This window comes from Halyomorpha halys, unplaced genomic scaffold (assembly GCF_000696795.3).
Source record: "Halyomorpha halys isolate HHAL.00 unplaced genomic scaffold, Hhal_1.1 Scaffold1149.1, whole genome shotgun sequence".
In the NCBI taxonomy this organism is placed as follows: Eukaryota; Metazoa; Arthropoda; class Insecta; order Hemiptera; family Pentatomidae; genus Halyomorpha; species Halyomorpha halys.
In genome coordinates, this window is record NW_027116429.1 from 75,683 (window position 1) to 94,707 (window position 19,025).

General features: G+C 31.3%; 1 protein-coding gene across 2 annotated transcripts in view; it reads left to right on the plus strand.

Annotated features, from left to right (window-relative positions):
* LOC106688533 (FHIP family protein AGAP011705) overlaps positions 1-19,025 on the plus strand; it is a 58,733-nt gene that overhangs the window by 13,146 nt on the left and 26,562 nt on the right. For both annotated transcript variants that reach the window (XM_067053233.1, XM_014433037.2), the window contains exons 3-6: positions 1,660-1,914; positions 5,428-5,578; positions 9,782-10,027; positions 12,611-12,778. In XM_067053233.1, coding sequence (XP_066909334.1) covers positions 1,660-1,914; positions 5,428-5,578; positions 9,782-10,027; positions 12,611-12,778 — 820 coding nt within the window. The remainder of the gene's footprint in view (positions 1-1,659; positions 1,915-5,427; positions 5,579-9,781; positions 10,028-12,610; positions 12,779-19,025) is intronic.

The window sequence follows — 19,025 nt, forward strand, 5'->3', positions numbered from 1 at the left end:
ATTTGTGGTTTTCCCGCAATGTGGCTTATAAATAAGGGAGAAAATATTGATGAGAAGACTATTGACCGAGATATATATATAAAAGGAGAAGATGGTTGGGGGTGCAATAAGTGTAGAACCCAAATAAGTGAAAACTTATTTATTATTGCCAACTTTCAGCCAGAATTTCTAGCCTTCTTCAGGGCTAAGAACAAAAAGCTTTTTGTTAAAGCGAAATTATACGAGTGGGGGGTAGATGACCGTTTAAAACAGTTCTTCATATATGCGAAATACACAAAAAAGATATACAAATATGATAATAATAATAGCTTTAAGAATTATATAATTTAGGAAACATAAATATAAATTAAATGATATAATATGTCAATAATATTTAAAAATGAATAAATAAAAAAAGGTTCATATACCAATAGAAAATATAGTTAGGACAATACAATGAGTAAAATATAGATATAATACAATAAATATGAAAAAGTAAGTAAAGACTATTTAGTATAATGGTGAAAACCTAAACATACAAAATAATTAGATAATGATAACAAACGTTTTCTGTATTGATCGTGATAATAATATTTTATCTATATTGATGATATATAATATATATTTTTTTATTATTATTATTATTGGTGCGACAGATCGTCAAGGTCCAAGGCCTCACTCGATGTATTAAGGAAATACATCACACATTTTCTTGATGTGGTTTTTTCATAGGGTGGGTTCATCACTCCCACGCCTATTTTTTCTGAGTCCCACCCATTGGCTAACGGGCCTCACAAATGCCGGGGGGGGGGCTGTGAGTGAGTTTTGTATCATTTTTATGCTTAAAAAATCCCAGATAGGGCCAGGGCTCGAACTCACAACCTTTGGGTTGGTAGACTAGCGTGTTGTCACGCATTGAAGTAATGTAAAGTGAAATTTGTTAATTGAAACAATGTTAAGTGAAAGTGATATTTAAAATTACTGGTTTATTGTAAACTTTTACTTCACATTGTTTCAATTAACTTATTTTACTGTCAATTATTGCAATTTACTTATGTTGTCTTCACTATTTCTATTATTATCAATTATATATTATTATATCATTATCTAATTATTTTGTATGTTAAGGTTTCACCATTATATTTAATAGTCTTTATTTATTTCTTCACATTTATTGTATTATATCTATATTTTATTCATTGTATTATCTTAAGTATATTTTCTATGGGTATATGACCCTTTTTTTTATTTATTTATTTGTATTTTTTAAAAATATTAGTTACCTATTCTATCATTTAATTTATATTAACTGCTTACATTTTGCTATTGTAATTCCCTTCATTAAAATTTACACTTGTAATATGATAAAAATAAAAGATAGGTTTTTTGAGACAGTGATGATGTCAGAAGATGAAAAGCTTGAATAATATGTTTGTATATCTGGATCAATCATTATGGTTTGAGTGATGGGCAGAAAGAGTTGATTTCCTCTTGTTTTCAGCCCTTGTCAGGTAAATCTGGGGAATCTAAAATGGTGCTAGGTTTTAACTATTTGAACTTCACTTCCTGCCTAAGGTAGTTTGCTGGTTTAAACAAAAATCTATAAGATTTTGAGCTGTAGTTTCATTTATGTATTAGTGTGTTATTTTGAAATTTTATTTAGTTATTCTCTTGTTTCAGATATGAAAATACATTGATTGTTGAACAGTTGAAGCTTTATGAAGTATTGGTATGCTACACAAACAAGCAACTATTAAATCACGATTCATTTCATTGTACTCTTTTAAAACTTTTGAAATCCTGTTCGGAGATATGTTTTTCATTGGAAGTTGAGAAGCGACTTGTGGTGTTATTGAATCAACTGTGTGTTTCATTCATTCATCAAAGCCATCTCCTCTATAATTTTTTTGAAAAAAGGACTAGTGACTCACCTAAGTGAGTTGGATATACACAGAGTTGAGTTCTTAAGCCCAACTAACAACTAGATTTAGACATAATATCCTTAGTAAAATCATTTAACCTATTTTGTGATATAATAAATAAATATTAATTAAATTTTAATATTTATAATTATAATATGCTTATACATTTTTAAGAATTCATAGTATATCCAGCTAGTAGTTTACATGTTTTTGGTAGATATTGATATAATATTACTTGAAAATCTTTTAGTAGCAAATCCATTTCCTTGTAATATATTCCGTACATGAGTAGCTCAGTTACCTACATGGCCAGGTTCATTTTTTCACAGAACAAGTTAGACATTGTTTCCGTCCGGTGGTTTAGCCTCTTAGCAATACTAAACATATTTCAGTAAGAAAATAGCTAGAAACCTGTTAAAAAAAAGAATTCAAGCTTAATTACTCAAATATGATCAAAATTAATTACTCAAAATGATCACAGGAGCTTTGTTTCAAGCATGGCCAGATCCAGTGGAGCCAACCAATACGGAGCATTTGGACCATGTGACACCAAAAAATTTCGCTAAACCTTTGATTTGACTGTTTACGATTTTATTTTAGTCTTTGTGTTTAAATGCAGTTTTTTTTATCTGATAAATGTTGTTAAGTGTACCTGATCATGTTTGTAACTTAACTACTCATGTATAAATTTATGCATAGTTTTTTATATATTTAAATTTAGTTTGTATTTGAATTATTCAAAAGCCTTTTACTGAAAATAATTTAGGAAATATAAAATAAAATAACTTCACTACAATTCTTTAGGTTCATTTATTTTAGGTAAATTTATTAATAGAGCCAAGCGTCTAAAACTACAGTTATATTATAAATAAATTTTGTCATAAATCATTTTGTTTATTAGCAACTTTGTCACAGGACCACACAATCTGCCTTTGAAAATTTCATGGCAATCTTTGTGAATATATTTGTTTCTTAAATGTAGTCTTTTTTTTTTAAAATTTTACAGTGCAAGAATATCAAGATTTTACAGTATTTGTTAGGTTTAGTTATGAGAGAAAAAAAAAAATAGAAAATACTAGGAAATTCTGATGAGTAAAGTTTGCAAAACTTTGCAAACTTTTTGTAGAGGGCTATAGTGGTCCCTAACATTTGTTAATTCCTATTTTCAAGTGGTCCTACAACCAAAAACTAATGTTTTATCATGATAATCAGGTTGGTCATTGGAACTGCCTTGTCCTCCATGAATGTTCAAGTCAGTTTTGTGTATTTTTTCCCCAATAATGTTTACTATGACTTGGGAAAGATATTATCTCTCACATATACATCTCTGTTGATATCTGATCTATTTCTTTAATATTGATGATGAAAAACACTAGTATAATTTGTATGACACCAATAACGTTAAAATTACAATAAACTTGATTCTTAAAGAGAATGATGACTAGGAATAAGTTTTTGAGGAAAGAGATTCTGATTAAGATGAGCAGATTTCAGAATGGGAGTAATTTTAAGTTTGCATTGCGTGCCAAAAGCAATGATGAAAATGAGAATAACAATGACAATACCACCAATTTTTTCATAGAACATGTAAGGAAAAACAAAAAAATTATCATTTGACAGGTGTGGTATAAAGAGTCATGTCAGGTTTTGAACATTTGCTGCTGCTTCTGATAAAATATAATAAATTACAATATGATTAAAATATAATTACAAGTGCTTCGAAACTTAGTAAACGAGGCTCTATATATAACTGATGAGAAATACATAAAAAAAATAAAACCATTAATATACCATATATTGGTAGAAAATGGATATCCAAAAATACTGATAAACAAATTATGGTGCAGTAATAACATTGATAATAATAATGAAGAGGAAAAAAACACAGAAAATTATATTAAAAACAAAAATAAAGGAAAACAAGAAAAATAATCAAACTACAATTACAGAGTATTATAAAAATGCAAATAGCAACGGACATGAAATAATATTTATTGATCAGAAGAATAATGTAAGTAACATAGGTGATGAACAATCAATAAAATTCTTTAAAAATAAATTACGTACCATAATTAACTGAAAAAATAACCAGGATATTCTGTATGTATGGCCACCATAATATTAAATAGGGATGTACAATAGTAACAAACTGAATTCATATCTAACTAACATGAAAGATTAAATACAAATATTAGATAAACTGGGTGTGATTTACAAAATACACTCTCAAGAGTGCAACCAAATATACATAGAGGAAACGTCTAAAAAACTCAGAACGAAATTAGTGCAACATGAGAATGACTGCAAAACTATTAAAAACACAAAGGTAACAGTTTTAGCATACCATAGCTTTACAAAAAACCAAAATTTGATTTTAAAAGTGCTAGATTAGGGAAAAAGAAGAAATAACAACAAAAACATAGCAAAATACATAAAAAATACTGTTAATTATAAAACTGACTTAAAGAACATAAACATAAATTATGCTGACATAATAAATTAATTCCAGTTATAATATCTAATATACGATTGTCCTAAAAAAACAAAAAGATAAAATATTAATTAAAAAGGAAAGATCCAAAGGGAGACTATCATAACAATAGTAGTAGAGGAAAGGGATTAAGCTTAGAACAATAGTCCAGTGTGATGCTGAAAATAAACAATTAATATAATTACTTATTACATTATCCAGAAAAATTATTTGTTGAGATATCTTTACAAAATATGCTATTTATATCTGATACAGTCTTATTAATAACAACCATTATTGTCCATAGTAATAAATTTAAAATCAGAGACATGCCTTCAATTTTTAAAATAATGTCATATTTTTTTTATATTGCATAGATTGATGTTTTTTTATTGAAAATATAACAAATTTGCAGGTGCCATTGCATTTAACTAACAAATGTGAATACAGATACTTTTCTGAAGACAAATTAAGAACTTTATGCTTTACTTTTAATTTTCCACAGCATATTAGTAAATTTTTTTTATCCATAGCCTTTTTGTTTTCGGAGCCCTGGATTTGTGTTAATATTATGCTATTTTACTAATAATACTTGAGAGTAAATTAATAAAATTAATGCAATAGAAAAATGTGATTTTTCAAATCCATTACTTTAATGTGCTGGTGAAAAGATGTAGTTTATTAACTATCATAATACATGCTATTCCCTAATTACAAAAAAAAAAAGATTCCTTACCAACAACCTAACAAACAACCCATTTTTTAATGGAGTTCTACTGTACATTATCCTACTTGAAGACTAATGCTAATTTGAAAAAAAAAACAATGTAATTATACATATATAATTTAGTTGCTATATGTATAAAGTATTAATTTAAGTACTATAATATGTAAATATTTATTTTAACACAATATTCTATTTGATGATATATAAATTTATAAGTAAATGCCATGGTGTGGGGATACTGCATCATGGATAACTGTTTTAAAAACAAATAATTAGAAGCGAAATACTAAGTTTTAATTGTAAGTATTAACAAATTAAATATTTTACAGGTTTATTATTTTTTCTCTTCTGATTCGATTTGTTCACTGTGAAGGCACTCTTGGCCAGCAAGCACGTGATTCATTATTATTATGTATAGCTTTATCAAAACAAAACGATTCTCTGGCCGATTACATTGTTGATGAATCTAAAATATGTCCTGTAAGTATAATGTCCGTATATTTTAAGCATTAGATGTAGACAACTTCGCATTTTGTTGTACTTTCAATTATATATTGTTAAATGAAATATCAATATATGCTATTTTTTTTATAAATCTAGTGTTAATAATAACATTTCGATCATAAAGAGAGTAAAATTATTATTTTCAGATAAAAATAAAATTACAAGTTGAGCCTTATTTTAATTTTGTTGAGTTAATTCGTTTTATACTATCTTCTATATTTTAATATTTTTTGTAAAATATATTGAAAATGGCAGCAAACATTTTAGGTTACTTTGCTTATGTTAATATTTTAGTTCTCTGTAAATAACTGTCAAAATCACATTTCTTTAAGATATTATTTCCACTAATAATAAAGTACTCAATCATCTCTTTTCTTTTAGTAACCATTTATTAATAATATTAGAAATTAGAAAATCATTAATTAGTAACCAATGTCTCACCCCAATTTGCAGGGCTTTACCATGGCTAATTGAGAACAAAATACAAAAATTGTAAAATATGATAAAAATCAGAATATTAATAGAAGGAGTGTAAACAATTATATAAAGAAGAAGAAGAGAGTAAATTAAAGGAATATAAATGTAAATGAATAGAACACTAATTAATAATAAATACAGTAATGAGTGATAGAATTTTTAATGTAAAACTAGAGTAATGAATCTTGAAATAATACTTCAAAGAAGTACTAAAAAATATAGTAAAATTAAAAGGAAGGGTGGGAATGTAAATGAGGTATAAGTATAGTGCAATAACAAGTAGGGGGAGAGAAGGGGGTAGGTGAACGAATAAGTACTGGGAGGAAAAGAAATACATAAATCACCTGAATCCTGGTGGTTTCAGAATGAGGTGATAAGAAATGGGACTTGTAGACCTTGGTAGGGATGTAATGGTTTTAACATAAAAATCAGAAAAGATATTTAATGTATAAGATTATAATAAGGTAATTTAATAGTCAGAACGGGAATTAGAGCGGATGAAACTAATTGTATAAGATAAATAAAAGGTTAAGAGAATACCTAAACAAGAGAACAAACCTAAAAAAAAAATTATATACTGCCTCGATAGTAAAATAATTGAATATGAGTAAAACACATGAAAAAAGTGATGATGCAATAAATTAAGAAATAATAAAACTAATTGATAAATTATAGAATAGAGATGTATTATTGATAAAATAGATGAAATTTGATGTAATGTAGAAGAGAGATATAGAGGCCGTCTGTAGCTCAGATGGTTGGTGCAGGTCTATCAGTCTGAGATCTATGGGCGGCACTGGTTCAAATCCGACCTGGGGTGTTGACTTTTTTCATTAAGTGGCGGCCCCAAAAAATGAAAAACTTGAACCCCCCACCATGGTTAGAATAGGTTGGTCACCTGTAGATAACCAGGCAAACATCACTTTTGCTGTGGATTGCCTTATATAAATAATAAAAAAAAAAAAGATATAAAGTATAGGTGAAAATAGTAAGAAATAAAACAGCAATGACAAATAGAAACAATAATGAGTGTGATCAATAGTTTAAGCATGGAGTAAGAGGGGAGGGGTGGACAGATATGAGTATCAAATATAAAAGAGAGTAGGGTAGGCTAGTTGTAATGTTTGAGTTAATTATGTTTGATAAGGTTTAGGATATGTCTGTAGGTAAGGGATATACAATCTTTATATACTTTATGGTTAACTGGTTTTTCTTTAAGATTGATATTGATTGTTGGGGACTGTAGTGATGATAAAAGCTTTGTCAAAGTTAAGAGAATGATTAAGGGAAAGGATATGTCCATAAAGTTTGGAGGCGGACAATTTACGGGAGTTGTATGATTTGTGTTGGGAATTTGTTTACTGTATTGTTTGATAGTTAGGTGGTATTGAGAATCAGATAAAGAAAGGGATCAATGGATAAGGTTTTTAGCTACATTTATTTTTTGGTGATAAGGATGTTGTGAAATAGTTAAGAAGTCTGCCGGAATAAGTAGGTTTAGTATAAAAATAAGGAAGGAATAAAATAATTTCCTGTGAATAAGGAGCCATAAAAATTTCTTATGATACGGAGACCAAGGAAAAAGAGAGATAGGTTAATTTCTTGTCCAATCGTAAACTAAAGGCGAGGGAGGTATAAGTTGAAGGATAATAGAATTTCAAGAATTTTGTCAGGGTTGAGAACAAGAAAAAGTTCATCAACATATTTTTTAATAATGTTATAGGGGTGATAGAGTCTAGGAGACCATTTAGAATTATGTTAGAAATGTAAGGAGCAAGGGAGTTTTCCATAGAAAGGTCAGAAATCTGATATAAAACTTGTTATTGAAGGAAACCTATCTAGATCTACTGCAAAGTTCAAGAGATTAAAGGTATGAGGTGAGGTTCAATAGTGAAGCAGTTTTTCTCTACGATATGAAGGGCTTTTTCAATAGGGATATTGAATATATGGTGTATAAAAAGACTTTCAACATCAAAGGAAGTTAGGATAACGTTGTCTGGGAATAAAAGTAATTATTTATATTCTTATTTGATAACTCTTGCATATTTTTTTCTATTTTTTAATTGATGATTTTGGAAAGGTATATGGATGTAGAATTAAAACACAATTTATAGATTTTAAATCCACTTACTACAGCATCAAGCTTTATGGTACCCTTGACGAACTTGGTATCCTGCCTAAAATTATTACATTAGTAAAGATGTAACTGGATGTCAAATGTTCTGTCAATATTCAGACAGAAATATCTGGTGAGTTTTGCTCGAGCAAAGGGCTTAGGCAAGGAAACCTATTGGCTTGCCTGTTATTTAACTTAGACTTAACCCTTGAGATGGTTGTTAGAGATTCTAGCATCCAAACCAGTGCAACAATATTCACCAAACTAGTTGAGTTACTTGCCTGTATTGTTGTTGGATGATCTAAATATTGTTGTTAAGTCACTTTGTGCACTAGAAAAATCTTTTCTTGCTCATATGTGAGCTGGTGAACTGGTCCCTTCAAGTTTTAGAAGATAAACCAGTTTACTTATTTAGACTCTATTGTTAGCTTGAAAAATTATATTTCCTTCAAGATAAACAGAAGAATGTTCAGTATCAACAGGAACTATTTTGGGCTCTGGGAACATCTCATCAGACATTTTATCTTGAGAAAAGCAAAGATATTGGCTCTACAAGAGACTGATCCATCCTGTTCTCATGTATGCTTTAAAGGCATGGACTCTAACGAAGACTAAGGAAAATGAAATTCTCATCTTTGAGAGATATATCCTTTGAAGGATATTTGGACCGATCAAGGTTGGTGACCTCTGAAGAAGATGGAAAAATTTGGAAATATACAAGTTATTTGGGGAAGCTATTATCAGGCTTATAAAGATTGGACATCTTCACTGGGGTGAACATGGTGCCCAAATAAATTTGGATGATACTCCAAGATGAATCCTTGGAGGAAATTTCCACCGAGCTGTAGGTAGAGGATAGCCAAAACTCAGATGGGAAGACTGTGTGGCACTGGATGCCAGAACACTGCTAGGAGTAAGAAACTGAAGAGAGGTGGCAGTGGACTTGAACACTTGGCAAAAGTTTAGAAAGAAGGCCAAGGCCCACATTGTTTATTTCTCTTCAGGAAGAGTAAAGGTTTGGGCATTATAAAGGATTAAAAATTTCTTCTAATTTTATACAATTTATATAGGCAGCAGAGGTTTGTTTTGGCCCTATTTTTTAATTTTCCTGTTTAAAGGTTTCATTTACATTTTAATATTATAAAAAAATAATACATTAAGTATCAACATAATTGAAAAATGTTGACATTGTGTCCCACATCTAAAAAATAATGAATGACATTTTTTATCACCTAACTTGATACACTTTTAAGGGTGCTTGGCTAGTAAAAAGTTGGAAACTAGGTTTTCTTAAGGGCTACAATTTAAGTTGATGTGTTGCCATAATTGATTAACAAATGAATGTGGGTCCTATTTTATAAGTGACCAACCCCTGATATTTTATTGGTTAATTTTACAGAACACTCAATTAAAAATACAAGGTTGCTCAGTTCTCATGAAATTTAAAATAATTGATGCAAATAGTAATTTTTAATACTTGTTGTTTATCAGTGATAATATTCAAACAATGTATCATTGTTCCTATCCTATACTTAATATAATATATTATACTATTAAAGAATTCTGATGTTTGTATAAATAAATAGGTTTTAGCTACTGGATTGAGTAGCTTATATTCACGACTGCCAAGGAAATTAAATGTTGAAGTTGAAGATTGGTATTGTTTAACACCTGATGATGTGAATGATATTCCAGAGCTTGCTACATTTATGAATTCTCTGGAATTCTGCAATGCTTCTGTTCAAGTAGCTCATCCACATCTTGTAAGAAATATTTTAGAATTTGTATACAAAGGATTTCTTCTTCCTGTTATGGGGCCAGCTTTATTACAGGTATATTTTAAGTAGTATACTTTTGAGAAAGACTTTTTTTAATTTAGTATATTTTTTAACAGTGATGTTTGTTTGATAATTTTATCAATTATTTTATTTATTTTTTTATCAATTTTTAGCACCTACAGTGGCACAGTATTTGCTCACAATTGTCAAGTCCTATCTTCTTCTCTTTTATTTTTTTATTTGATGATTTAGTCAGGGATGGCTAACTGTTGGGTTTTTAGTGTGGGTTCATAATGAAGAGACACAAAGACAGGGAAAAAGCATTTATTAATTCCATTGAATCTTAAATCCAGAAGTCTTTGTCTTCTTATCTGTCCCTTTCGCCAGTGCACTGCCTCGGCCCGACTTTCATAACAACTGTCAGACTGCAAGGTCCTACAGAACCCTTAGAGCAATTATTATAAGGAGGACCAAAAAAATAATGAATACAATGAATGACATGCACTCAGACAATAATTTTCTCACAAACTTTTGAAAATCTATAAATTGTGTCATTAACTCACTCAGATTTACCTTTATTCACAAATGAAACTGCATGGTGAGCACAGTCCTCACCCTGTGTGCTGTACATCTATGGTTGAACATAAAAATTCAACTTATTTCTTTAAACTACCAAGTAATATTTGCAAGATAACTTGTACATAAAATTAAAATTGTATATAAATTTGGTATACAAAAAAATATAAATCAAAATTGACCTATGGGATGATAATTTCAGTATTGCACCAACCAGAATCGCGTGTTCTTGAATTATCCTGATTCTTAAGGATCATTGTCATCATCATGAGTGCACTGAAAGAACTCCAAAGAACTCAAGAATGGTATATCAATTTTAAAAACCAACAATGCAAATTTGTGTAAAATCGATCACAGTTGAATAAAATACAAATCACAGATAATTAAAATTGGTTTGACCAAATTTCAAAAAATTCTCAAAATCTCCGAAAACGCTTGATAGAATATGCTATTAAATCAAAATCAACATTCGCAAGCCCTGACTGACAATCAAGTGTTATTTTTGAAAAAATTGTTATTTAAAATGAAATTGTTTAGAAATCTGATCACGGGTCAGTCAAGACCAGATAAAAACAGGGACCCCATCCCGCACTAATGACCACTCAAAGGGAGCAAATCCATCAAGCTACCCAATATAAACCAAATGAGTTTTTTGGTTTATTATGAAAATCAGCAAAAACAGAAAATTAACAGCTAAGTAGCTTACAATGCGTGAGTAAGCATGATTATTTTATACAAAATCAATCAAGCCCAGTGTGTGTTATCCAGATTCCTCATAATTTTCTTTCAAAAACCTTATCCAATCTTAAATTTAAAAAAAAAAATATCAACAAATAAATAATCTTTATGCTCTTTTATTGAACACCGTATTAATGAAAGTTTAACATATACCTAATTAGAAAATAACCCAAGATAGAATTGTCATTAATTTAATTGATAATGTGAACTTTGATGGTTCATTAAGTGAAATGGAAGCATTTTATTTTATTATTTATTGTCTGAAGCTCATCTTCAAATGAATCTCTATTTTAAATATTAATCACTCTGTCCTGATTTAAGTGACACTAAAATGTTTTTTCTAGTTCCACCAATTAAACCTTGAGTATTCTCTATGAAAAGAGTAACTAGTAAGAAAAGATTAAATTGAGCATTTCATTCATTATGGTTATTTTTTTGGTCATTTATCTTTATCATTAACCCTATTGGTCTCCCTTATGCCATAATTTTTCTGCCAAACTACTGTGAGGGGTTACATTACATTTCTACCTATTTAATTTTTAAAATGAGTTTTTATTTGACATTAATCTCATAATGCTAGATTCATCTAATTTCTCATTTTCAGCAAAGATATGTTTCTCTATCAATTATTTTTCTCCTTTTTCAACCCTACCATTATTTAGTAATTAACTAGTGTTAGAAGCAATATCTGATAAAAGAAATTTGCTATTTTATTACCAACAATATACAAATACTTGAGTAAGTATTCTGATAATACTAGGATCCGTAACTTTAACAGTATTAGGGTCCATTTATAGCTCAAAGGATGGCTGTCATGACTCAGTAAATCACCAATCAAAATTTTAAAAAATGTAGAGATTATTGATGTGAACAATATGGGATGTTCATGTGTACAAGTGAATATGGCGTGTCCCTGTATTCATGTTTGTAGCAATAATTTATGATTTTTTAAATTTTGATAGCTCATTTGATGTTTTGAAATGAGTAAGAATTAATTTCACTCAAAGTAGGGTGGTAAGTGAAGGTTGTGATGCACGGATCACACTAGATTTTTTAGGTTTAGTTTTGACATTTTTTTTTAATACAGATCTTATTAATTACTATTATTATTTCTGAAACTATTTATGTGATTATCATGAATATTTAATGTATAATAAATAAATATTTTAGATCCGCTTTTAGATTTTTTATGTTTTTTATTTAAAAATAAATATTGTTTAAATTAATTAATTGAGGTTCAATGTTAAAATATTCATCAGAATTATGTTTTGAAATATTACTTAATATTATTTTTGTCTATCATTTATTTATTCTTTCTTTCAGAATGTTGATCAAGAACTAATAACTGCAACTGCTTATTTTGATCTTTTTTTAAGAAGTCTTACTGAACCAGCTTTAATATATTGTTTTATTAAGTTCATTTTAGTTGAAACCTATGATGGTCAACGCTTAATTGATATATTGATTGAAAGAATAAATTGTTTTTCAAAGGTATGTCATGTGTTGTGGAAATCATTATTAATTATAATTATTAGCTAGCTATATTTCATAGCAATATTTTTATATTTTTTATTATAGTATAAAAATATTATATTTCTTTTTAATTTAACAAAAATGAAGATAAATAAATAAGTTATCTTGGAGCAATAGCCTCATTTATAATTATCTATGTAAAATAATTAGACTCAAAATTAACGTATACAATATTGTTCAATTGGAAGGTTAATCCTTATTTTCCATTTAAGTTTCTATTGTGAAATCCTGTCCATATTTTCTCATTACACTCACATATTTTTCTTTAATCTGCATTTTGGGCCTCTTCCCCCATCTTCAGGATAATGCATCTTAGTTACATAGACTCATATAAAATACTTGGTCATAATTTAGTTTTTTATAATGTTCACTACTTTTTCCATTTTCATCACCACACTGCTGTGCAATCGGGTACTAATTCTAATATTTTATCACCAAATAGTATTAATAAAGTACTAATTTGTGTACAAGTTTTAACTTGAAATTTCTAAAACTTCAGTCTGCAGAAATAGAAGCATGACTGTGGTCTGTCATGATTAAAAAAAATTGAATCATACAATCAGTCTGGGTACTAATTCTGATATTTTAGTACAAATTAGGTACTAATTCAACTCTAGTACACCAATTAGGTGTATAAGTTTCAACTTGAAATAATGATGATGAAAATTATAAAAAAATTATGTACATTATAAATAACCTAAATTAAATATATAATACTTTATATGAATAAGGACTATGTAACTACTATTAAGATGTATAAGTAATATGCTGGGGATAGAGTAAGAGCCCCGAAATGTAGATGTGAAATATATGCGCGTAGTGAGAAAATATAGTAAGTATATCACAATAAAAACTTGAATGAATAATAACCTGTTATTGGCAGTTATCAAAAATTTGATTTTTAACAGCTACCTATAGATTTTTAAGACTATCTATATGGACTACTCAAGAGTTACCTGTTATTTTAAAAGAATTTTTTTGTGAAAATTCGGGCTTTATTGTGAAAAAATAGTGACAAATTAATTACCTGAAGAATTGTCAATCATCAACCACTCCTTTTTTCAGTATTTTTGGCGCCATACCTATTTTATGTTTAAAGAACATCTAGTATTTGGAGGAAATAAAAGACTCAATCCTCATCTGTATTCCTCATAAGAACAAAAGTGCTGCTCAGACAGGACATGAGTCATTGATAAAAGCAAGTGTTAGTCAGGAGCTGTGTCTGAAGAGTATGGTGTGGATTGGCATAATGAATCTACTTTTCATCATTTTGCTTTTTGAGTTGCTTTTTAAAACAAAAAAAAACCTTCTGTTTTTACCTCTAAAGCAACTGTTCAAAGGTGAAAAATATCCTTTCCCTCGACTGAGGTATAATAAAATTGCTTGTTAGGTCATTTCTTCAGAAGGTGAACACTGGTAAAGCCCCTTTCAAGCCTAAAATTCAAGTGTGCAGAAAAGAAGATGGGACTCTCTTGAACAATAAGGATGAGCTACTTCAACGGTGGGCAAGGCACTTTAGTAGCCAGCTGAATGAACAGATTACTGAACCCAGAATGGGAGAAGGAAATGAAGAGGATATTGAGCCAGCTGGTTTAGAAGATGTTATAGATGCAATTCAGAAAATGAGGAACCATAAGGCACCAGGCGAGGATGGATTGCCGGCAGAATTGTTTAAATATGGTGGAGAGGAACTGTACAGGACACTTTATGACTTGATCCTCGAGATATGGGTTCAAGAGAAAATGCCTCAGCAATGGAGCAGTGCTTTGATATGCCCTCTTCATAAGAAAGGAGAACAATTGGAATGATCTAATTACAGAGGAATATCGCTGCTCCCCTGCGCTTACAAAGTATTCTCCAATATCCTCTTCTAAAGGCTGGCCACGCATGAAGAATAAGAAATCGGGCAGTACCAGACTCGCTTCAGGAAAGGGAAATTTACGGTGGACCAAATTCATTCCCTCAGACTAATCATGGAAAGGGCCTATGAACATAAGATCCCTACCCACCACTTGTTCGTGAATTTCAGGAATGCATGTAACAGTATCTAGCGCCCTATGTTATACGAGACACTCAGAGAAATGAAGGTTCCTTCGAAGTTTATACGCCTTATAAAAATGACTATGAGAGATGTTAGGTGCAGGGTCTGCATACAGTCAGAACACTCTTCTGAATTTGGCTCAAATAAAGGACTAAGGGAAGGAGATGCTCTAGCGTGCCTCCTGTTTAATTTGATCCTAGAAAAAGTATTGAGAGAATCAGGTATCCAGAATAATGGCACCATATTTAACAGATCGGCCCAACTGCTCGGTTATGCGGATGACCTTGATATAGTGGCTCGGTCTTTTACTGCGCTTACTGTGTCTTTCTTGAGCCTGCAGAGAGCTGCCGCACGCATGGTTCTGGCTATTAATGAAAACAAAACGAACTATATGTACACCAGAGGAGCTAGATCCTAGGAGAGAGGTTGTTGAAGGAAGCTGTATCTTTGAGAGAGTGGAGGAGTTTCTTTACCTTGGATTTCAGGTCACAGCAACAAATAATGTTTCCACTGAAATAAAGCGAAAGATCACAGCGGCTAACTGATGCTATTTTGGTCTGTTGAAACAGTTCTGGAGCAAGCTCATTAGTGGGAAAACAAAGGTCCATTTATGTAAAACTATAATTAGGCCTGTCCTAACATACGCCTCCCAGACATGGACCCTATCCACACAGGATAGAAATAATCTGTTGGTCTTCGAGAGAAAGATCTTTTGAAGAATCTATGGGCCGGTAAGGGATGAGGAAGGCTAGAGAAGAAGAAATAAGGAACTCTATGAGCTGCTCCAGCATATAGATATTATGACCTATTTGTTAGGCTGGGACGCCTTGGGTGGGCAGGATATGTTGCACAGATGAGTCCCGGCAAAATGCCTAAAAAAGTCATGAAAGAAGAAATCCATGTCCAAGAAGAGTCAGACGGCCCAAGCTCTGGTGGATGGATGGCGTGGTACGAGACGCACTTTACCTGCTTGGACTCCGAAATTGGAAGCCTTTATCTGCTTTTCACAGAGGGGGCCAGGACCCATCGCAGGGTTGTAGTGCCTACTGATAGATAGATAGGTCATTTCAGGTATTCTTTTGTTTAACTTGAATCTTTGTTCAATAATGCCTCCAAAACTGCATCTTCAAACGTTTCTGGTTTTCCATCACTTTTCTTTTTTTTTCATGTCAAAGTCACCAGTTTTAAACTGTTTAAACCTGTACTCTCAATCTAGAATAATCCACATTAGCTAAAGATCTCACATTGTAATCAATGATCTTTATCTGCTTTTCCTTCAAACGAAAGCATAAAGTAAAGCTCGCAAATTGCACATGATTGGCACAAAATTCAACATCTTTGAAGTTCAACAAAACTAGGATCTTAACACTTTGGCTAAACAAAACATACAAAAGCTTAATGATGATGATTAAAAATGAAGATGGTTAGGTTATCAGTTGACATGATTTAATCCTTATCTTATAAATCCTTAAAATCTTATATTTTATAAGATACTATAGTATACTCTAAACTTCTGCATTTTTTGCTGATCCTTGTTTCTAAAGTCAGTCCCACACTATCAGTAAACTGTGTCGAACAGGTTATCAATTGTTTGTAAAGTATGAAATATGAAAGCACAAATGAACACATCCAAACAAACTAAAAACATTTCTTGTGGAAACATGAAGTTTAGATTAGATGTATTGTTTGTGAAAATAGTGTTAAAGTTAAGCAATTGTACAATGGATTCCAATGATGAACAAGTTGTCACTATCTTTATAGTAGCATCCATGTTGATATACACCATAGCTTGTTCTGTAAAAATATATACATACTTTTTTATTGTAAAAATCGCAAACAATTTATTTAATTAATATCCAAAAATTTGATTTATTTATGAGTTGTTGATAATTTTAATATCAAATTTAAAGTAACCATAATTTTAAAATACGTTATTGTGGTGGAATAACCTATCCTAGATTTTCTGGTGGTTCTTTCATCTTTTACTTCTTTCCCAATTGGTTTTGTCTAATACAGGTATCATATTTTATTTGATCTTCGCATTTATTATCAATATTCCATTTTTAAATTATGAATATTTATTTTTATAGTTAATTGAATCAATATTGATAAAAATAAAGTCCCTTATCTGTATCAGTCAGTATTCTCAATACATAGCAAAATGAAAACTTATTATTGTTCATTTAAAATTTTTTGAGGTTAATGACTTCCATTTTGAATGAAATATTTATTAATTATTCATAATATTGTACAACGTTTCGGGACCACTGTCCCATATTCATGCACTTTAAAACCTAAAGTTTTTGTCTCAGAAACGTGGCTTAAACCCAATATCCCAACTTCCTCTATCTCCATCCCCAACTATACCCTCCTTCGTCATGACCGAATAGACCGTACTGATGGTGAAGTTGCTCTTTATGTTCACGACAGCCTGAGGGCCAAAATCCTTTTAAAGTCTCCCTCCCTTGACACCCCTCATCTGGAATACATTTTTGTACAACTTACGTCATGCTCCTTTTCCCTCCTCTATATTGTTGTATCTATCGCCCACCTCGAGTTCGTTTTGATGATGCATTTGAATCCTCCTTCCTTTCATATATTCCTCTCTTCCAAAACATAATAATCGCAGGTTATCTCAACACGAACCTTCTCACAGACTCTCCTGATCGATCATACCTTATGGACATAATTTTCTCCCTAGACCTTTATATTGTTCCCTACCAATCCACTCATCAGTCCACTGATACCTGGCTAGATGTATTTATTATTGATTCCCCACAGAACCTTTTATCCTCCTCCCAAATTCCTATGTCTTTTCTTTCCTCCCATGACCTAATCAGAATTTCCTACAACATTCCCACTCCCTTGCTTATGCCAAAGACAATTAGTTGGCGAAACCTTGATTCCTTAACCATAGAAAACATTGGTCCCTACCTTGACGAACTTTCCCTTTCCTTAGAACCCATCTATTCACTTTTATCCATTGATGACATGGTCGAATGCCTATCCTCAAATCTCCTTACATTCCTAAACCAACACGCTCCTCTTAAAACCCGTACCTTCAAACGCTCTCCAGCTCCCTGGATCATCTCAGAAATAAGAAATTTAATGATAAAATGAGAAGCTGCCAGAAGACGCTTCAGATGCACCCGAAGTTCGGAGCACTATTCCACCTTTAAGTCTCTCCGAAACCTTACCCAAACATCCTTACGCCGCGCCAAGGAGCAGTACTTTCACAACATCCTATCCCAAGCACCTGATCCTAAATCTAAATGGAAAATCCTTAAGAACCTCTCCGTTATCATTCCTAAATCCTGTCCATACTACCCAGTTGATCCAGACGAGCTTAATACTTTCTTTGTTGCTCCTCCTCCTTCAACAACCTCATGCGAATTTTCATCTCTTCACATCCCTGAAATCCCATTTGATCCCAATAACTTTTATTTCCTAAATGTTTCTCCAGATGATTTAATCTCAGCAGTCCTCAAGTCCAGAACTAACGATTATGGCCCAGACAATGTTCCTGTAAAGATTATCAAACTTTGTCTCCCTGCCATTCTTCCTGCCTTACTGCACATTTATAACTTCTCCCTTCAAAATTCCGTTTTTCCCAAAGCCTGGAAGAAAGTCCTCGTCCGACCATTGAACAAAGTTCCTTCTCCTTCTTCAGTTTCCGACTATAGACCAATATCCATTCTATCCAATTTGGTCAAGCAACTAGAAAGATTAGTCCACTCCCAACTTAATGATTTTCTCAAGCAAAAAGCTCTCCTTAATCCTTTCCAATCCGGTTTTCGCTCCCAACATTCCACACAATCCGCTTTTTTGAAAATTTCCCAAGACCTCCAATCTGCTATAGACAACCATCAAATAACAATTTTAGTTCTTTTTGATTTTTCTAAGGCTTTTGACACAGTTAGCCATAAGATCCTCCTTAATAAACTTCAAAACGTTTCCATGTCAAATAGTGTCCTAAAGTGATTCCTCTCCTTCCTGTCCCATCGTACCCAAACAGTCGTCATTGCGAACAAACCTCTTTCCTCTCCCCTGCTTCTGTCACAATGTGTTCCTCAGGGCTCCTCACTTTCACCAACGCTTTTCTCCATTTATATCAATGATCTTCCTGATTCCATTCACCACGCACAGTACCACCTATACGCAGAC